The 21,926-nt window shown below is 35.6% G+C and overlaps 1 protein-coding gene across 1 annotated transcript in view; it reads left to right on the top strand.

The window, feature by feature from the left end:
• Positions 1–1,763: 1,763 nt before the first annotated feature.
• Ano3 (anoctamin 3) overlaps positions 1,764–21,926 on the top strand; it is a 226,209-nt gene continuing 206,046 nt past the window's right edge. Inside the window, exon 1 of the mRNA XM_075961687.1 lies at positions 1,764–2,050. Within this exon, the coding sequence (XP_075817802.1) occupies positions 2,005–2,050 (46 nt within the window). The 5' untranslated portion in view covers positions 1,764–2,004. The remainder of the gene's footprint in view (positions 2,051–21,926) is intronic.

Genomic DNA, 21,926 nt, shown 5'->3' with positions numbered 1-21,926 from the left:
CTCTCTCTAATCCCTCCCATACTTTCTTCCTTGTCCTCTTTCAAATTCACGAACTCTGAATATTGTTATTACTTGCATATATGTTTCTCTTTATATGTATATATTTCTAAATAAAACATGCTCAATCTGTATAATGCTACTTGCATATATGTTTTCGGGGCTGACCATTTGGTACTGGATAACCAATTGTTCTCTTCCCAAATAAAAATTATTTCTCAGCATTCCTTAATTGCCTGTAAGGTTGTGTTCTCTTGGGATTCATCTGTCCAGTGTGGTATGTCCACTGATGTTGTTTATGCAGCTGACACTTTCTCAGTCATGTTTATGAGACTGCATGGGTGTGGTTTCTGCCATGACTAAGAAGAGATGCAGCCTTACAGCAAACTCCCTAATCTTTTGCCTCTTAGAATCTTTCTTCCTAATTCTTCCAGAGTGCTCCCTGAGCCAGAGATGTGGGAGTTGTTTTACAGATGTATCCACTGAATTTGTACTCCTTTAAAAATTTTGTTTTTATTTATCTGATGTGCACAGTGCTCTGCCTGCACATGTGTATGTGGAACACATGTGTTTGGTGTCCTCAGAGACTGTAATGCTCCCTAGTGTTAAAGAAAATTGTGAACTTCCAAGTTACTGCTGAGGCCAAAACTGGTTCATCTGAAAGAGCAGCAAGTGCTGTTTAACTCTGTTACCATCTGTTCAGTCACCTTTCATGTCTTTTTGGAGACAATGGATAAGATCTTTGCTAGATCTTCATTTCACAATAGACATGCTTGAGTCTATAATCTGTGGCACAGCATAGAAATCAGTTGTAGCTTTAAGCTTTTGAGTTCTATATACTTTTGTATAATGGAGATTTCTTTCTTTGAAACCCATATGTCTGACCTCTATAGTGTTAGAATCATACAATCTGTATGAAGACAAAGAAAATTTAACAGTAACTCAATCTATTTGAGGTTTTTAAAATTGTGAAATAACATTATCATTTTAAAATCTTGTTTTATTTAGACACTAAACTTACTCTAAATTAATTGGTCTGACAAATCTTCAAATTCAAGAACCAAAAGACCCTTTTACTGTATTTCTGTTCAATACTACCTTATTTCTCCTGTTCTAGGAAGAATTTTGGGGTTAGGAAGCTCTGATTATAAGGGGGAAAGGAGGACTGCATTGGAAAATGTGGTTCCTATTTATGTAATAATGAGACTTATGAGTTGCTGTGAGTCTTCATTTCTGTAAAATATGATATGCTATAATATAAATTATTGTTTTTATGACTTTAACACGATTATATTGAGAACCGTAGGTGATATTTCTTCAACATACTTAGAAGATTTATGAATTGCAGCGTCACACACACACACAAAGATTGAAATCGAAGTTTCTGAAGCAGAAGAGAACTTGAACGCAAAGTGCCAGACCTTAGTGTTTATCTGCTTACTCAACCCGTGGATGCTGTGGTGGGCTCCCCCACATTTAGATTTAAGAAGGAAAGATGAGAACAGCACCGCATCCATTAGTATTCTTGTGTCAGGACAGATTCCAACTTCACCATTCTTTATTTACAGGCTAACTTCCAGGAATGTAATACTGGTGTGCCTGGGTGTGATAAGGAGGCTCAGAGCTTGAAAATGAGCTCCTTCGTGACAGCTTTAGAGCAATGCTTGAATTTATGCGTCGTCCTTAAGAAATTGCTGCCTCTCCCACATACACCAAACCCCTTGCAACACCCACCTCACTGCAGCACTGAGAAACAGCCTGAATGTGGGGTTATTACAAAAGTAGCCACTGAGGGGAGCCTACCGCGGTACTGCCCTCCCACGTTGCTATGACGATGAGACTGGCGGGCACACAGCCTTCAGAGCTAAGTGCTGGCTAAAGCAGGTGTCAGATTGCGATGAGCTATGTGGCTTGGAGCCCCAGGAGTGTCTCTGGAAAGTCGGGCGACTGTTGTACTGCATCCCTCTCGGACAGCTCCTTAACTCCACCGGAACACGCAGAGTGAAAATGGTCCACCACTCAGGCTCCATTCAGTCCTTTAAACAGCAAAAAGGTCAGTGGGAATTCTCTCCCTTCTCCTTGTGGGCACCACATCCCGATCTGCATTTCCTTGCAGTTATGCAGGAGCATCCTTTCCACCTGTATGTTGAAGAACTAAGGGACTCTGTAAAGTTAAGACCCCATTTTATAAATGTTTTACCCTGCATCGGAGATAAGTCTGATATCCCAAACCGCACAGAGCCCGAGCCCGGGAGGGGAAAGAATCCGTCACGTCAGGACTTGTTTGTATGTCTTTTAAATCTCCTTCAGTGCATCGTAGTGAACTCTTGCAGTAGAAAAGGTGCCTGCCGCACCCTAAGGTTTGAAGATTGAAAATTTGGGTAATGTTTGCCCCAGTGTGAGCTTCTAGTACCGCTTAAGGCTCACATGGGTAAATTCATTACTTTTTCTGAGCTTGGAAAATTGTATGATAAATGAGTTCGTGGAAAATCCCAGAAGTTGGTAGGTCCCAGATGACGGAACTCTGTAATCTCCCTGGAAAACTTTATCTTCCGGATGAATGTATGATTACGGGTTTCTGGTTTTTATATACATTAGGGTATTTTTTTCCAGGAACTTCCCAGCATATCGTTTAGGCTTATACAAATTTTTCACTAGTTGCATGGTCAGATTAAGAATTATAATCACTCTTTGTTCTGTTTTCTTACTATTTAAACGACTTTTCATAAAGCACATATTTCTTTGAGAAACTGATTCTGGGAATTTTATTATTTGATGCATTTATTCTACATTAATTGTGTTGAATGGATGAATAATGGTAATTGCTTCCTACTTTCTCATATAGTCGCTAAAATATACAATTCTGAAGGTTTACTTGTGTTCATTAGAATAAACATTTATTGAAATCTTATTACTCCTTCTCCAAATAGTTGGTTTAGGATAGATCTTGGTTTCGTTTTTGAACCAAAACCCTGGATAAACTCAGAATAACTTAGCAGGAATTTATTTTACAGGCAAAATATTGTGCTGAAAGAGCTTCCAGTTAGGAGCTATAATCTGCACAAGTTCACATGCTCTGGTGTCTCTTAAATGTATGTGGGAATTAGGTATGGAGTGAGAGACTGTGGGTGTAAGCAGAAATTTGGGCTCCTATGCAGTTCTATTTGAGCACCAAAAATTCCAAAGGCAATTAAACTACTTCAATAAGTTTTGTTTCCTTGCATCATTAAACACATACAGACACTGGAGTTCCAAAGAAAGAAATAGAAACCTTGAAACTGCCTCCTACCATTATGTTCTAAAGCTTTGGGAGACCCAGATACATAAAAGGTACCCCAGAATATCCGTCTTGATACATGTTGTATGTTAGGGAGCAAGTAACCATCAACTTTAAGATTGGTTATCTTTGCTCAAAGGAGTGATTAGACTCATGCAATTCACGGCATTTCATATTGTCTCTTTTATAATGTACCATGAGTCACTTATTTTCAAAATTCACATTTTGACACCAAAAAAACCCACTTTAACAAAAATGCAAATATGAGTAGATGCAGGGACCCAAAATAAGAAATATTAACTTTTAACTAAATGGTTCTAGTTAATTGTGTCTTTTTAAAAGAAATCACTTTCTTTCATCTATTTCCTCTTTCCAACCCTCCAGGTTCCCTTCCATCACTTTCACCATACCCACTTTCAAGTTAATAGCCTGATTTTCTTTTATTATTTTTATATAGAGAGACTCTCATATGTGTGCTTTCATAAATACATAAATACAACCTTTTGAGTATATTTTTATTGCTTGGTGTATATGCAACCAATAAGGGGTGCATCCCTGGGAGAGGCTAATTCTTCCCCCAGAAGACATAGTTACTTATAGTTCTTTGTCTAGGGGTGGGAACCTGCTAGGAAAAGATAACCCACATAAAGGATCATCCTTTTTCATTTTTTTTAATAAGAAGAAGCATGATAACATTCTGTGTGCCCTTTAACCTGGAAGTGTTTTCCAGTGCTGCTCACCGCATGCAGCATTGCGCACTAAAGAGATAGGGAATTCTGTACTGAAATTCGGGAGTCTTAGATTTTATTTTAGGCTTGCCTTTGGCTCTAGATAAACAGTTTTGGAAAGTGTTTATCTACTTTTGATATTGATTCATGTTTAATATGGAGACTTTGCTTCTGGCCTTCTGTTCTCTGTCTCCCTGCTAATTATAATTTAATATTAAAATATAATCTGAGGGGTTTAATTATATTTCCACAAGTGCTTATAATACACTTTGATCATGTCATCATCTTTACACACTTTATTCCTACTTCTTATTCCTCATCCTCTTTCCAGTATCTTGGACTTCCACTTTAGTTTCATAATCTTCAACCATCCCACACTCAGATCCCACATATGAGAGAAAACACACAATATTTGTGTTTGTGGGACTGGGATTTTAAACTTCTAGACATCAAATTCCATTATTTTATTACAAACAAGATAATTTCATAATTGTATTCATCCATAGATAGAATCACAGAGTAATTTCCTGGCTTGGTTGTTGGGAAAAGTGCTGCACTAGAAGTGTGTACACAGCTAGCCCCCCCCCCAATAAGCTAAGTTTCATCCTTTTGCATAGGAATGGTATGCCACGACCATACAGAAACTTTATTTGGGAAACCATCCATATTGGTTCCCCTGTGGTTACATTTTTCTTCTTCTTTTGGACAGGACAGGCAGTTAGCACTGTGAAGGCAAAGATTTTTCCTGCTGACCTAGAAGAAGAGAAAGCCCTACTTTAATTTCATGTTTAGGAAAGTATTTACTTTGGTGAACCAATTGTGCCAATTACTTTTGTTTTATTCAAGTGAATTCCATATCTATTTTAAAAAAAAAAGCATTGTTGACCACTCTGAACTGGACAATGTTGATTGTGTCTCATTTCTCGGAGAAGCTAATTCTCTTTCCCCCAGAAGTCATTAGTTGTTGCTAGTTCTTTGTCTAGGGAACAGAATAGCACTGTCACCATGCATTAAAACCTAAATATTCATAAATATTGGAGACTTATGTAATTATAAATTTGTTAATCAAAACCAATCCCTGATAATACATATACTAATTAATAAATCCAGTGGATATGGCAGGATAGATATAAAAAATCAATTGTTAGTCTGAAGTCTCTATTACTTGATATAAAGCAGTGGCTCTCAACGTGTGGACCACAATTCCTTTTGAGTAACATATAAGATATACTGCATGTCAGACGTTTACCTTATAATTCATAACAGTAGCAAAATTACAGTTATTATGTAGCAATGAAATAATTTTATGGAGGAGGGTCACCACATCATGAGGAACATCATGGGGTCACAGCATTCGGAAGGTGGAGGATCACTGATCTATATTTTTCTCTTTTTGTCCTGCACATTAATTCTGCATGTGCTACTTACAGGTTTAATATTATTAAGTCTGTTTGTGCTCATCTGTAATAAACCTAATATCTAATGTATACTATTGGAAGAAATTCAAATCTATGTCAGGTAGTTGGAATTCAAAATTTAGTGATTGATAAAATACACATTGTTATCATTTTCAGGATTCCCTATACTTTTATTGACATTAGGAATATAAGATGCCCTCAGCAGGACACACACATACACACACACACACACACACACACACACACATGCACACACACATACAGCTCACACACATACACACACATACTTTCTATTTTTGCTTCATTCCGTAATACTTTTGGGGGGTATCTTATAGTAACAGTTGGCTCTGGATATTATAACAATTTTCCATTATGACAGTATCAGTTACAATCACACAGTCTTTCTAATAGTGCACTGTCCCTGAAAAAGTTTTAAAATGTTGTAATAAAGAAGATTCAGATGCACATTTACCTTCATATGTTAAAGATTGCAATACAATGAAACAGTAATTATTACCTCTCTACTCCACCCACATTTACATAACTATTGTTTGCTATGTGATTGTATCACTCTGAACATTTTTGTTCCTGACTATCTTACAAAAAGTTAAAATACAAACAAACAAAAACCCCTTTCACCTGAGAAGTTGATATAGCACTAAATTGAGAGCTCTGCTGAGTCTTTGAGAATTGGGGGCAAGTCTGCATTTTTGTCAGGTTGACATTTTGGTTCTTGATTAAGCCAATTTTGTTTCTAAAGAGACTAACAATGCATGTTTAATTTTTTTCTGTTTCCTTCTTTTCTGCTTTCTTTTTTAAACAGTCTTATTTCACATATTAATCCCAGTTCCTTCTCCCTCTCTTTTTTCTGTTCTAAATTCTAGATTTCTTATAAAAATTTTAATAGGCAAAGACATTTTGAATGTGAGAATCTTCATCAAGTGTGAGAAAAAGAGGCAATTTCCTTGTTTCTGGTGTTTAAAGGGTATCTGGGAGTGTTTATGATTGTCGACAACTAGAAGGATATACTGTTATTACTTTAGAACACCTTGGAGTCAACATAAGCTGGCAAACCAGACCTGGTTTCTGGGTAAAATCTGACCTAGGTCCCTAGACAGGCATGATGTGATTCACTGACTCATGATGGATTAATATGTCATACAAGCAATGATGAAAAACGGATAAGGATAGTTCTGGCTTCTCATGACTGTTTATTTAGTAATAAGCTGCTAGGATATTCAGGGAGGTCCTAGGTTCCATAAAACACAGACTGTCTCAATTATCTTGGGCTAAATGATATCAGTTAATGCTGTGACAGTTTCATTAAAAATCCTGACAGTTGGTTAAACACAAAAATAGCATTTTTCAAGCAATTCTCTGGAACCAAGCATTTTTGTACCCAGATTAACTGTCTCATTATAATGGCTTCAATGTTTGTATGGAGATCTGCAGGCTGAAACTAACATCAATTCTCTTTTCTGCTAAATAAGTTGTGAGTGCTAGTGCCAATCTGAAAGCTTCTTCCAAATTTAACTTGGTGTTCAGGTCCTGCTTCATGATCCACAGAGGAATGGCTCTGGGGAATAGCACTTACTCTCCAAATCTTGACTTCTTCAACTTCCTTTTTCCCTGGACCACTTCTTTAGTATCAAAGTCTTCCTATACACTTTAGAAAAGAAGAGAAAAAGACACATATATCCTGAGAGAAATTCCTTCATCCTTGTGCACTAACTCCCCTTAGTATTTCCAGACTGTACTTTTGTTTATGACTAAGGAAAGAAAATTTGTCTCTTGTAAAAAATAATTCGAAGTTATGTGAGTCATAGGGGAAAAGTTGAAGTGAAATACTGGCATGACTGAATATTATGTCCAATAAATATTTGAGTCTGTACACCTATGTGTGTGAGAACTGTGGCACCCAAGACCCCTGCCATCAGACTCTATCTGTAATATGAAACACTTTAATGTAGAATGGAATATAATTGATTATGACACCTGTGCATTTTCTATGAAAAATACCTTTTTATCACTGTTCTATTTATGATGGAGACAATTGTGTTGAGAACTAGTGAATGTAGTCTGTCTTACAAAATAATACAACAGCCACGCTATTGTGTCAAGTGGGTGTCATGTCCTTTGATTTATAGCGTTACCTTCTAGCCAAGCGTTGACTTAAATTGCATAGGCATTCATGATCAGATTAACAGTCCCGAATGCCATTGTAGGGACTCAAAAATGATTTGTTACAGAGTTCCACCTGTGCCTACACAGAACGCTTAAGAGGCAACACAGCATTTTTAATAAATAATACCACAGTAATAAGAACCATACTCTTAATATTAAGCATCATTTCTCTGAGCTAGAATACAGAAGTGTATTCAAGCATAGTGTTCCCATCAAAGAGAGCATTCTCCTTAAGACCTTCTTCTATCATGTTTCCCTTGGTATTTGCAAGTAGTCATTCAGTTAATTTCATAAAAAGTTATTAGTTAACTACATTCTAATAAATGTATTAGAAACTACATTTCAGGGTTAAAACTGAACCCTTCTAGGAGAAAATGTTTATATAGATCACAAACTTCCCTTTATAATATTTTGAGTTTATAATTTTCTCATCTAAATATGTATTTTTCCCTTTCTCTTTCCTCTTGAGTGTCCAATAAGATATCGGTATCCAGGAATTACGTACGTTGATATTAACATCAGTCAAGACTCCTAAGGGATTATTGTTAATGGTCTGAGTAGGGTCCTTTGATTCTTTAGTCTTCCTTTAACAGTTATACCGTCTACCAGGATAGATAACCCAGATAGATGGATTGCTGACCATGAAGCTTCTTCAGGAAACACAGGGCATATTTCCCTCTCCATTGACTTTCTTTTCTTCAGGATACACACTTTTATGGTTCAGCCTTTAAGATGTGCTTGTTTGTTATGATCAAGAGGAAAGATAGAATTTACTAGATTGTAGTACCTTTGAAGGTATTTCATTGTCCCATGTTCCTTAGTTGGCCTTGAAAGATAAGAGCCAAAATACTGACTTATTTAGACTTTCTTACCTCCTCATTGTTGTTGGCATTCATGATTTATTAGTTGAACAACATTTACCAGTCTTCTAGTTTTAACTATCTTATAACATTTAAGTAGATCTTAGACAAAAGTGTTTCTAGGATGTTGTTTCCAAATTTGCATTACTAGGCATGTGTAATCTCATCTGTATTGTGCCTTTAAATCCAATCAAAATGCAGTTGCTTACCCTATGACATTCATTTCACTATTGCAGGTATGGATATATTTTGTCATGCAGGCCATTATTCTTTCTCAATAGATTCACAGTTGGATAAGACTGTCCATGACTTTTCCCTCCACTAGCCTGCACAGAACCTTTAGATATAATGAAAGTTAATCAGTGGGGAGGGAGTTTTCTAGTTAGTTACCAACTTGATTTCTTCATATTGTGACCTGAATGTATGGTTTTGTAAACCAAAGGTTCCAGAGAGTTCCAGGTATTTCAACCTACTCTTATTGTTTTTCTTAATGTACATAATGTCAATCTGCTATATAAATTCTTATCTCTTTGCCAATAGGTTAATAAAGCTCTCAGATCTCATCAGACAACTTTCTTTGTATACGGGTGTGCAGTCAATGTAGATTGGTTAAAGTGTAGAGAATAAGTATCAGTAAAGTATTCAGGCACAAATGACACATCTCTATGACACTGTTCCCACTCTACCCATGTCTTTAATGTTTAGCGATCACAGTGAAGGTCTTCTCCAAAAGTCCTATTCCAAAAGGTTGAGAATTAGACAACACCAAAAATAATTTATGAAAATAAACATGCTTTCTTAAAATTTATTGTGGACCTAAATACTTAGAGGTACCTTGCAACCCTACCTTATAAAATTGTCACAAAATAATAAAATTGATATAAGAATTCTAATGGGTCGGTTGATGCTAGAGCCAGGTCATTGTTACAAAACTGGCAGACATCCTACAGCACTGAGGTCATCCTCCAAGAACCTCTTCCCCTAACAATGTCAAAAGACTACTCTCTCAGCCAGAAGAAGGGTGAGGTTAAAGCAATTAATTGTCATAAGTCATATGATCCTCCCATCTTCCATTCAACTGGAGAAGTATTTATTTTTATAGTAGAAAGTTTTTAATATAGTCCTGTAGACTTCAAAGTATTAAAGAGAAGTCTTCTTATTTATTATAAAACATTTTACATCATGCTTAGTTAGCCCTTTTGAAATATATAAGTTGTGTTCAGTCTAGGAAAAACTAGCAGAAGTAAAGATTGTAATGACTTGGATAGCAAAGTGTCTTGGTGGAAAGTAAGTCAAAACACACATTGCAAAGGGAGTCCCATGATTTTACTATGGACAGATATGAAAAGAAACTCTTTATATGAAGCCATATTACCTAATGTTATGGGAGCTTGGTAGTAACATTGACATTTGGTAGTGACTAGCCATGGGCATGTTTTTATCTCAAGATGTGACTAGAGAAAAGAGAAGGGTTGCGTGCAGTCTCTTGGGTGGGCAGAACCTGAGCAAGCCTTGCCATTTGTCCTCACTGCCCTTGGGAAGGCTACCAGACAGCAGCAGCTGGATCTGGATCTGGTGACTGCTTTGTTCTCTATTCATGAGTTTGCTTTTCATTGTACTACTTAATAAACTATTAAATAGACGTGTGTGTTATCACTTTGAGTTGAGTACACTGGTAAGAGTCTGGGAGCAACCTAATAATTCTTAGAATTCTTAGCATGCTCCACTGCTTACAGCATGAACCCAGAAACCTTAAGAGAGAGAATCCTAAGAGAGACAGCCATAAGACTGCATTTAGTCAAATGACATTGGAAAAAGAGAAGGCAGGTCCAGATTCAGTCAAATATCCTTCCTACAATAGTAGGAGTCATCCCAACTAGAAACCTTCAGTTGTTTTACAATCTTGTCTCAGCCTCTCAAGACAGGAAGAATATATAAAAGAAAGCTGCAGTTAAACAATACCAATGGATACTGGGAAATTGATCTAGTCCATTTAAACAACCCTGACCTCTGAGATTTTAGTAGATGAACTTACTGGTTGTTCTTACCTGGTTGATACAGTTTGGGTGTTTGTGTGATATTATAGTGAATCACAGGAGTTGTTAGAAATAGAAGCAACTGGAAGTATGTCCATTCTGCTTCCCCTTCTTTGGAGGTTTAGTTGGTTCTGGATACTCCTCATGACTTCTGAGATAATTCCCAGGCCAGTAATCCAAAAATGATTAGTAACTGTAGTCTTTTTATCTTTGACTGGGGATTCTGTATACTCTTTCTCAAATAGTGGAGTCAGTGGAAGGGCAAGCAGAATGTCTCCTGACCTTGGCAAGTCATGAACAATGGAGCCTTAAGTCTGGTAGCTGACATAAGAGTAGGTCCCTCTACTTGTAGCTAATGAGGTAATCTGGAGAGCTGGCCTGCATGGATGAGCTTGGCACTGGCCAGGAAGTTTTACAGAGGATGGGAAGCTGTACATGAAGCACTGTCATTGTGTACACACTGCCTGCTAGTAGGAGGTAGCATGGTGATTAGAACTGACTTCTGCATGATTTAAGAGCCCATATATCTAAGCACTCAAACATCCACAAGAAGTCTAGTTTTTATAAGTCCTTTGAATAACTGAGTTCTACTGAATTCTAAAATATCTATCTGTACCTAATTTTCTTGTTGTTTTCCTTATGAATAACAGTACAGTTCCAGGAAGAATTTTGCTTTATTCAAGCTTAATCATGACTCCCAAGGACCACTGTCCTCTCTGGGCTCGGTCACTTTGTATTCAAAACAAAAGTTTGTGGGACATTAAGATCCAAGTCCTCTGTTCTTGCTATACTTCATCAGGAACTACAGAAGTGTGAAATTATATCCTAAACTTGGCAGCACACTGGTACAATCAACCTTGCTGTCTCTTCAGCTGTTCTCTTTCCTCTTAAATTATATTGCAGATAGAAATGACTTTAAATTGTAACATTGACCTAGCACTTGGCTATGTAGGAAGCCTGGATCTGCTGCACAATACAATAGAACATGCACCATCCTTGCAACTGAGATGTATTAATGGTTGAATCAGAGGTCTTCTTAGTAGGTAAAAGTGGGTGGACATTAAAAGTATGTGTCTCAAAATATTTTGCAAATGTTATGTATTAGTTGTGTATACTTTTTAATTGATTTTTATTGAGCCCTACATTTTTCTCTGCTCCCCTCCCTGCCTTTCCCCTCCCCCTTCAATCCTCTCCCATGGTCCTCATGCTCCCAATTTACTCAGAAGATCTTGTCTTTTTCTACTTCCCATGTAGATTAGATCTATGTAAGTCTCCCTTAGTGTCCTCATTATTGTCTAAGTTGTGCATACTTATCAGTTCCTAGAAAGTTACTTTGTTGACAAAAAATATCATATGTATAACTCATAAAACTATAAATATGTTATGATTGTCTTTGACAAGAACACTTCTGGCAGAAATTTTTCAGGGTAGTGGTGGTTAAGTATTAATTATGCACAGATACAGATTGAAAGAGTTCATATTTTCCTGGTATTTTGAACAATTGATTTCATCTGCTTTTGTTTGTTTATCTATATCTATATGATCTTAGCTTCTTAATTTTGAAGGTTCAAGAATTTTCTAGAATTCAATGAAAATCGCCAGGCCTTCCAATCCATTGAATTTAAATTTCATCAAAAAAGACTAGGACTTTAAATGTTAACAATCAACCAGAAATGCTTACAAGTAAGTCCATTTCAGAAACAAATCTTAAATTCATATTCTATCTATGAAATGCTGAATATTTCAATGAACTAAAATAAGTTATTAGTAGCATTTGTTTATTTTGTAGCAGATTTATTAAACTAAATATGTTTAGTTGTATACATGCATTTCATAACATAAATTAACTACTGTATTTATAATATTAACAAAAATATTCAGTTCTAGAAGAAGTGGATAAATTCTTAGTCATTTAAAATTAAATCATGGAATATGAATAGCTTAAACAGATCTGTAACAAGAAAGGAGATTGAAGTAGTAATAAAGACTGACACTCCATTAGCCAATGGGGTTTGAATAAAGAGTCATCTATCATAAGGTTAAACTGGAAGAAGGACTGAGGACTAGCTGGGAGAATCTTCCTAAAGCCCTTTGGGTCTAGATCTGAGTTTCTGTGACTATGTTTCTATGACTCGGTTATCATTTACAGTGTTGAATTAAGAATGCAAAATTCATCCTTTCAACTCTTTGGTACCTATGTAACATTAAAAGACTATTTTCGTATTCTTCTTAATCTTTTTTCTTATACAATTAGTGAAGAGGTTTGGAGATATACTAATGTTTGTCAACATAAAAAAGATGTGCCTTTTTCATTTTTACTCAGTTTTGAATTTTTGATCTTATCACTTCTTTTATCTTTTATTGTTTTTTTTTCAGTGAGATTGAAGGTATATATTTTGATTTTTACTTGACTACTGTCTGGAAATATTTCATTCTTAATGCACTATGTATTAGATTGCATACACATTTCCTTCTTCACTCTTTTTTCTTAAACATTTAAATTATATTTACCTGTTTGTGAAATGGATTGGCAGAACACAAAGTGAAGGTCCCTTCTCTCCTTCTTAAGCTCCCAAGACTGAACTCAGGTTCTCAGCCTTAGAACAACTATCTTTATACCCACTTAGGGACAAGCACCTTGTTGAACCTTTCTACATTATTTTGATAACACTTACAAATTCAAAAAAATATTTTAAAATGTAGAAGTTATTCTGATTCTGAAAGTTGAAAGCATTGCCTAACATGTATGATATATTCAATTTTTATTTTGTTTTTGTTTATATGGCTGATGGAATCTAAACCTCTTTAAAAATATATTACTTAACTCTCTTTTAATTTTGACCATAAGGATTTTTTTTTGCTGAAATTAAATGATTCAGCACATATAAATACTTGTGTAAAACTATGGTAACTAGGTGATATGACTATGAACAGAGTTACTGATTTCTCATAAAATATTTTACAAACTAAAATAATACACTTTTCAATCTTATACACTATAAGATCCTTATTATAAAATTTAATCTTAATATTAACTATGAATGATTAATTAAGAATAATTAATAATAGCCGGTGGTGGTGGTGCATGCCTTTAATCCTAGCACTTGGGAGATGGAGACAGGTGGATTGCTGTGAGTTCAAGGCCAACCTGGTCTGCAAGAACAAGTTCCAGGACAGGCTCCAAAACTAAAGAGAAACCGTGTCTTGAAAATCAAAAGAAAATAGTAATGTGTTATAGAATTTTTAAAGTTGCTAAGAGGATAGAGCCTATATTGACTCCTCTTATCATAAAGGCAATAGACAAAATCAACATTTATAAGTGATGAGTGTTTCACAGTATTGAGTGATGGTTGAATGTTTTCACAGGTTTATATTTATATACAAGCACCTTATACTGTCAAGCTGTGTACATTAAATACTGAGAGCCTTCAAAGTTTCAGTCATGCCTAAGCACTTCAAATACTTGGGTAGTTTGAAAAACTGTCACACACCTATAGTCCTAGTACTTGGTGAATGAAGGCAGGAAATACAGGAGTTCAAGTTCAACCAGGGCTGTGAAGTGTGAGACCACACTATGAATACTTGTAGACCTGTCTTATAAAACTGAAAAGAAATAGTAGAATAATGACAAAAGTTGTAAATCACCAGTACCATCTGTGGCGGATCTGAATCCCTCCTGTATGATGTGATTTGTTAAATATGTCTGTTTGCTGTATATTGCTTTTATTATATTTAGATATATTCCTTGTATCTCTGATCTCTTAAAGACCTTTATCCTGAAGGGGTGTTGGATTTTGTTAAATTCTATTTCATGATCTGATGAAATGATCATATGTGTTTTCTTCTTTCAGTTTATTTACATGATAGATTAGACTGATAGATTTTTGTATCTTGAACCAGCACTGCATCTCTAAAGAGAAGCCAACTTTATTATGTTTAATGATTTTTTATATGTTCTTGGATTCGATATGCCAACATTTTATCGAGTATTTTTGTATCCATCATCATGAGTGAGACTGGTCTGTAATTCTCTTTCTTGGTTGGGTCTTTGTGAGGTTTGATATCAGGGTAACTGTTGCCTCATAAAAGGATTGTGACAATGTTGCTTCTGTTTCTATCATGTGGAATACTCTGAGGTGTATAGATAGGTATTAGCTCTTCTTGGAAGTTCTGGTAGAATTCAGCACTAAAACCATCTATCCCTGGGACTTTTTTTTTAGTTGGGAAGTTTTGAAGCTTCTATTTCCTTGCAGTTTATAGGTTTATTTAAATTGCTCACCTGGTCTTTATTTAATTTTGGTATATGGTATATATCTAGATTGTCCATTTCTAAATTGTCCATTTTCTCTTAGCACTGTTTCATAGCATCTCATAGGTTTGGATACATTGTGTCTTCATTTTTGTTGACTTCTAGGAAGTCTTTAATTTCTTTCTTTATTTCTTCCTTGACCCAGGGGTAGTTCAGTAAGTGACCGTTCAATTTCCACGAGTTTGTATGTTTTCTGAGAGTAGTATTGCTGTTAAATTCTAACTTTAATCCATGGTTATCTGATAAAACACAGATTACTCCATTTTTTGTATCTGTGGAAGATTGCTTTGTTACTGAGTATATAATCAATTTTAGAGATGGTTCCATGAGGTGCTGAGAAGAAGGTATCTTCTTTTGTATTTGTGTGTAATGTTCTATAGGATGTCTGTTAAGTTCTTTTGATTCATGAAATTTTTAGTTCTCTTATTTTTCTGTTAAGTTTCTGTATGGTTGACTTGTCCATTGGCAAGAGTGGAGTGTTGAAGTCTCCTACTATTAGTATATGACATTGGATGTGCAATTTAAGTTTTAGTAATGCTTCTTTTACATATGTGGGTGCTCTTATATTAGGAACATATATTTTCAGGACTGAGACCACATCTTGATGGATTGTTCCTGTTATTATGAGTATGAAGTATCTTTCTCCATCTCTTCTGATTGATTTAGTTTGAAATCTATTTTTTTAGATATTAGGATAGCTACACCTGCTTGTTTCTTAGGTACATTTGATTGGAATACCTTTTCCCAACCCTTTACTCTGAGGTAGTGTCTGTCTTTGAGGTTCAGGTATGTTTCTTGTATACAGCAGAAGACTGGATCCTGTTTTTGTATCCATTCTCTTAGCCAGTATCTTTTTATAGGTGAATTGAGTTCATTGATATTAAGAGATATTAATGACCAGTGATTGCTAATTCCTGTTATTTTTTGGTAATAGTGTTTGTGTGTTTCCCTTCTTTTGGGGGGGTTATCTGTTGCCTATGCTTGTGGGTACAGTTAGCTTCCTTGGATTGGGGTTTTCCTTCTAGTAATTTCTGTAAGTCTGGGTTTGTGGATACATATTGTTTAAATCTGTTTATGTCATGGAATATCTTTCTTTCCCATCAATGGTGAATGAAACTTTGCTGGGTATAGTAGTATGGGTTTGCATCTGTGGTCTTTTAGTGTGGCAGCACATCTGCCTAGAACCTTCTGGCTTTCATGTTTTCCATTGAGAAGTTGGGTGTAATTCTGATAGGTCTACCTTTATACGTTACTTGGCCTTTTTCCTTTGAAGCTCTTGATATTTTTTCTTTATTCCGTATGTTTTGTGTTTTGATTATTGTATGATGAGGTGACTTTCATTTTGATCCAGTCTATTTGGTGCCCTGTAAGCTTTTTATAGCTTCATAGGAATATCCTTTTTTAGGTTGGGAAAGTTTTCTCCTATAATTTTGTTGAATATATTTTCTATGTCTTTGAGCTGGAGTTCTTCTCCTTCTTCTACCCCTACTATTCTTAGGATTGGTCTTTTCATGATATCTGAGATTTTCTGGATGTTTTGTGTTAAGTATTTGTTGGATTTACTGTTTTCTTTGACCAATGTGTCTATTTTGTCTATAGTATCTTCAACACCTGAGATTCTTTCTTCTATATCTTGTATTCTTTGGTTATATTTGTCTCTGTAGTTCCGATTCGTTTAACCAGATTTTCAATATCCAGAGTTCCCTTGGTTTGTGTTTTCTTTATTACTTCTATTTCTGTCTTCAAGTCTTGAACAGTTTCCTTCACTTGTTGGACTGTTTTTTTCTCAGGTTTCTTTGAGGGATTTATTAATGTTTGTCTTCTCCTCCATTTCTTTAAGGGAGTTTTCCATTTCCTCTTTAATGGTTTCTGTCATTTTCACAAAGTTATGTTTAAAGTTGTTTTCTTCGGCTTTTTCTGGGTTAGCATGATCAAGTCTTCCTGCTATATGACGACTGGGATCTGGTGTTACCATATGGCTTCTTAGGTTGTTGGATAAATTCTTGCATAGGCACCTAACTATCTCTTCCTTCAAATGAGGCCAGCAGTGTCTTCTTGCCTTGGTCTAGTCCTTGCAGTGGCTGTCTGAATGTTTGGGAATGTATCTGTACTGTCAATGTCTGTGTCTTGGGAAACATCTGAGGTCTCTATGTGCCTTTTCTCTTGGTCTTCTCTCTTGGTTTACTCCCTTGGTCCCCTCAGTGTTGTAGCAATCTCTTGCAGTCCTCAGCACTGCAACAAGCTCTTGATCCCCTCAGGATTATAGTAAGCTCTTAGTTCCCTCAGTACTGTAGCAAGCTCTCAAGAGCCCTCAGTATTAGAGCAAGCTATGTTTCAGAGTTCCATTGAGGTTGCAGGAGGATAGGTGAGTTTGAGGGCAGGGTGGGGTTAGTATCTTGGAGGATCAGGTGGATGGGTTTGGGTTTTGGGGGAGCCTACTTGCAGGAAGGTCTCCTTCTGGCTGACTAGAAAAGTCACGGGAGTTGGGGGAGGGTCCCAGGGTTTTGTCTCACTGTGGAGGTCCTAGAGAGTGGGATGTCCCATGGTGTGTCTGTTCACTCACCTCTTATGTCCCCTCAGTAGTGGAGGAAGCTGTGTTTCAGAGTTCCACTGAGGTTGCAGAAAGATAGGCCTATTTTTTTTATTAAATACATTGATGCTTAATCAGGGAGGAGTTAAATCATTATGCTAAGGTTAATTTCATTTTGGATAATTTATTTCTTAAGAAAATCTCATACTTTTTCATTTATGTTATATTCACTATTACTGTTTCCTAACTTGTTTGAAAGTTGAAAAATAATTATACTTTAACTATTTTCTCTCTTTTTAAGTTTATAAATGTTTTTTTCATAGTTTGTGAAACTCAGAAGAAATTATAAGCCTGTAGTAGGTGAATGAATAAATAAATTCTTCATTCTGGGTGTTTTATTTTCATGATTGTTTGTATTATTTTACTGAAGCACTTTCCCCAGTTGTTTCCTGCAAGTTAATTAAAGAACTAATTATTTTTTTAGAATTTGCAATAAATTGTTTTTCTTTGTCTTAGTTACAAATGTTAGGTCTGCACAGATAGGGCCCACAAGCTGAAAGAAGTGGACATATGCCACTATTGCTAACCCAGAAGCAAACTATAACTGTCAACAACTTACAAATGAAGGTTTAGTTTCCTTGAAGGGAGAATTACAGTGAAAAATACCTACTACAAAGGGAAGGCTGCACGCCTAGCAATGGATGGACAAGAGAACACAAACTCAATTGATTTTCTGAAGGTTCCTTCTCTTCCAATGTCATGTCAGGACTTTCCCTTTTATTTATGTTTTGTTCTTTTTTAAGTTTTATCTTTTTTATTTTGTTTTATGTTTTTCTTCTCTCCTTTTAACTTAGAAGTCCTTTACACATTTATTATGGCTTCCAGTTTATTGTTTTTATGGGATTCTAAAGTATAAGTGCATCTTTGTTTTTTTATGCCTTTTCTTGATATTTTACTTTCTGCTTGTTAGTTTTGTCCAATTATTATATATTAGTTTCTGTTTTATATCATTTTATTTTATTTTCTGATTTCTCCTAAATTTCCTATACATTTTGGAATGAGAGACACAAGGAGGGTGGATCCAGATGGGAAGGGGAGGGGAGGAAGAACTAGGAGAAGTATAGGGGGATGAAACAGTAATCAAGATATATTCTATGAGAAAATGATTTATTTGGATGAGGAGGAAAAAGTTAAAAAAGAAGGCCATGAATTTGAGAGAAAGTTGGAGAGACACAAGAGGAATTGAAAGAGCGATTAGAAGGGTTAGAAATAATGTAAATGCATCATTCTTTTATGTATGAAATTCTCAAAAGCAAAAATGCTAATTAAAAACAAATAAAAATCTCAAAACAATGTTAAAACAATTGTATATGAAAATTGCTTCCTCTTACTTAAAACATTAATAGCTTGATTCTGTAGTTAATTTTCAATTGACAAATTTGCCTTTTTTGGTTCTTAATGTCTTTATACATCCTTACTTTGTTAGCATAATTTTATTATATTTCTAATTTTTCACTCTCATTTTCGCCCAATAGTTGGGTAGATGAACAAACAATAAATATGTATTTGACAAATCTGCTCACTTTATGTGGATGGCCTGATACTTTTTGGCTTCTTGTTGTGAGGATTTTTTCTATCAGAACTGATAGCATGCTCAGAAATTGTCCTTAATTATTTCTTCAAATTCAAGTTCACACCTAACTTTTACCCGAGATCCATACCCAAAATACAAGAGTATTTTATCAACCTGTTTGTTAGAAGCCAGAAAAAGACAGAATAAATTTCAGAACTAATTCAATCATTCATTCACTTCTTAGAGTATGGGTAGTAGCTGTTATTGGAAACAAGTCATACAGGGGTTCTGAATGGCTGTTTGCTAACAACCCGAAGAGAGAGCTGACCTGAGTTTGCGGTAGCTCACTGACTCTTGACCAACATCTAGGGAGCCAACATGGTACTGACCTAGGCCTTCTGCATTTGGGTAACAGTTGTGTTGCTTGGTCTGTTTGTGAGGCCCCTAGCAATGGGACCAGGACCTGTTCCTGTTCTTTGGAACATATTCCCTATGGTGAGATGCCTTGTTCAGCCTTGATGCAAGGGGGAGGAACTTTGTCCTGGCTCAACTTGACATGGCATACTTTGTTGACTCCCATGGGAGGCTTTTCCCCATCTGAATTGAGGTAGACAAATGGAGGAGGGGGAAGAAGGGAAAGGGGAGGGAAAAGGAGAAGACAAGGGAGGGGAAACTGTGGTCGGTATTTAAAGTAAACAAACATATATGTGTGTGTGTGTGTGTGTGTGTGTGTGTGTGTGTGTGTGTGTATTAAAAAAGATTTCCAGTGTCTTGGTTGGGGGGGGATAAACACACCTGGATGCCTTTGTAAAGATTTTATATGTAAAGAGAACTCTCTTGGAGAATTGTAGAGGTGTTTTTCATTTCAAGTACATGATGACATTTTACTGTTCCAAGTTTTCTTCAAACTGAAGCTATGAACGAAATCAGAACTGCTAGTCAACCAATTCTTTATTATATTTAAAATAAAACATCATTGCATTCAATAGAGAAATGTGTTCTCACTGCATTTTGTAATATGATTGATGGTACAATTATAATGATTGTTGAACTGTTGTTTATGCTTCTCTGTTATGAGTGCCAGGTATAAAGACTAAAGGGCATTTGCACTTAATATATTCACAGCAAGGGAGAAACACTGGCAACTTTCAGACTCTTAACGCCAATTGCCAAATTTCCTTGCTGTTATTATAATATACAAGTTCACATTTTCAAAATATTTTTTCAAGGACATTATCTATGTCCCAAGTAGGAGAATGGAATCCTTCACAAGCTGTCAGTATACTGCAATTTTTATTTTTATTTTTTTATATTCCAGGTGAGGAAATCATTTTGTTTGTTTGTTTTGTTGCTGTTGTTTTGTAATATCAATCCAGTTAATCAATCTATGTAGTTGGTTGTATTCTGGATCTACTTGTAGATTTCAAAATCTTTTCTTTTCTAAAATGCCTTTTTTTCATTTGTCTCAAAGAAATATCTGAATGTAGCTTCACTGCTACTAACACTTTGGACAGCTTCAACATTTGATTCACAGATTTCATAGAGATGTATGTTATTCTTTCCACTTACTCTTTCTCTCGATTGTGAGTTTATATCATGATGGTTACAATTAAACGACTTGGAAGTCTGCTATCAATGGCATCACATTCTTTTTGACCATTGCTGTGATTCTCCACTCAAATCAGACTAAAATATTCTCAAGAGGTTATACCAGAAAGCTACAACCAATCCCTACAAGTTTGTCAGTCTTTATTTTTTAAATAAACTAATAATGAACTACATAAAATAGATATGGTTCTCCATTAAAACTGATGATTTGACAGAACAGGTAATCTGATGAAGCAGGATGTCCCTCATGCACTCTCTAATACTTCTATGCCTGACCTTGAATTCTCTCTTGTTAAATTTTACAACACAATTTATCTTAATACAGTGACTAATTGAAAGCAAAGTTTCTGATTTTTAAGCAGATGGCCTGTTGGCAGTTATGAAATCATCCTAACAAGAGCTGAACCCCACTAGAGTGATTCTTTTCACTGATTAAATAAATAAATACATGCACATATTATAGATGCCCATTATATCAATTTACCTGATAAATCAATTTGATATTTAAGAGAAGAAAAGACTTTTCTGTCTAAAACAGTATAATATTCACAGGGCTCATTCTGTGATTTAGAGACTAGACCAAAAAGTAAAATTACACATCTCCCAGGAAAAAAATGAAGATGAGGAAAACAGAGGTTAGGAAAATATCGTTAAGCATGATGCATTATAACTGAGAACAGCATAAAGAAACCAGAATGGTGCTATACACCTTTAAAATTAGCACTCAGGAAGCTGAGGCAGGAGGATTCAAGGCCAGAGAATTTTCTGAAAACATAAAACAGAACAAAGTAATAATTTAAAAGGAGAGGAGGATGGAAGGAAGGGAGAGAGAACTGAAAGAAGGAAGGATGAAAAGAGTGTAACTATTTTACCGTCATAATCCAGGAGGTTTTAACCCCATCCAAAAGTTACAGAGTAAATATCCATATAGGCAAATATGTTCTCACTTATATATCTATTCCAAATGAGGAAGATTTGGCTTTGAGTCAATAAAGCTCTTAAGTGCTAGAAATTCATGTATGCGCATATGTGAGCAGAGTATACTGGGATAGGTGAAGGCATGTTGTGACAAAAATGAGTCAAAAAAAAAACCTGAAGAGGTTCAGATAATTCAAATTATATAAAGGAATATAGGAATTATTTTCAAATCAAAGCCATTTGAAAAAGTTTCAAGGTCAAAGGATCCATTTAAACATTTAAAAAAATTATAGATACACACACACACACACATTTTTCGATATATCTAGAGAGTAATTTCCCCTTCCTCCACTCTTCCCAATCCCTCTACCTTCCCTCTTCCACAAATTCATTCCTCCTCCATTTCCCTTCAGAAAAAAATCAGGCCTCCCAGGAATATCAAGTGAACATGAAATAACAGGATACAGTAAGTCTAGGCAGGAACCCTC

The sequence above is a fragment of the Microtus pennsylvanicus genome, chromosome 2 (genome assembly GCF_037038515.1).
Source record: "Microtus pennsylvanicus isolate mMicPen1 chromosome 2, mMicPen1.hap1, whole genome shotgun sequence".
NCBI lineage: Eukaryota > Metazoa > Chordata > Mammalia > Rodentia > Cricetidae > Microtus > Microtus pennsylvanicus.
This window is presented reverse-complemented; position numbering and strand designations above follow the sequence as displayed.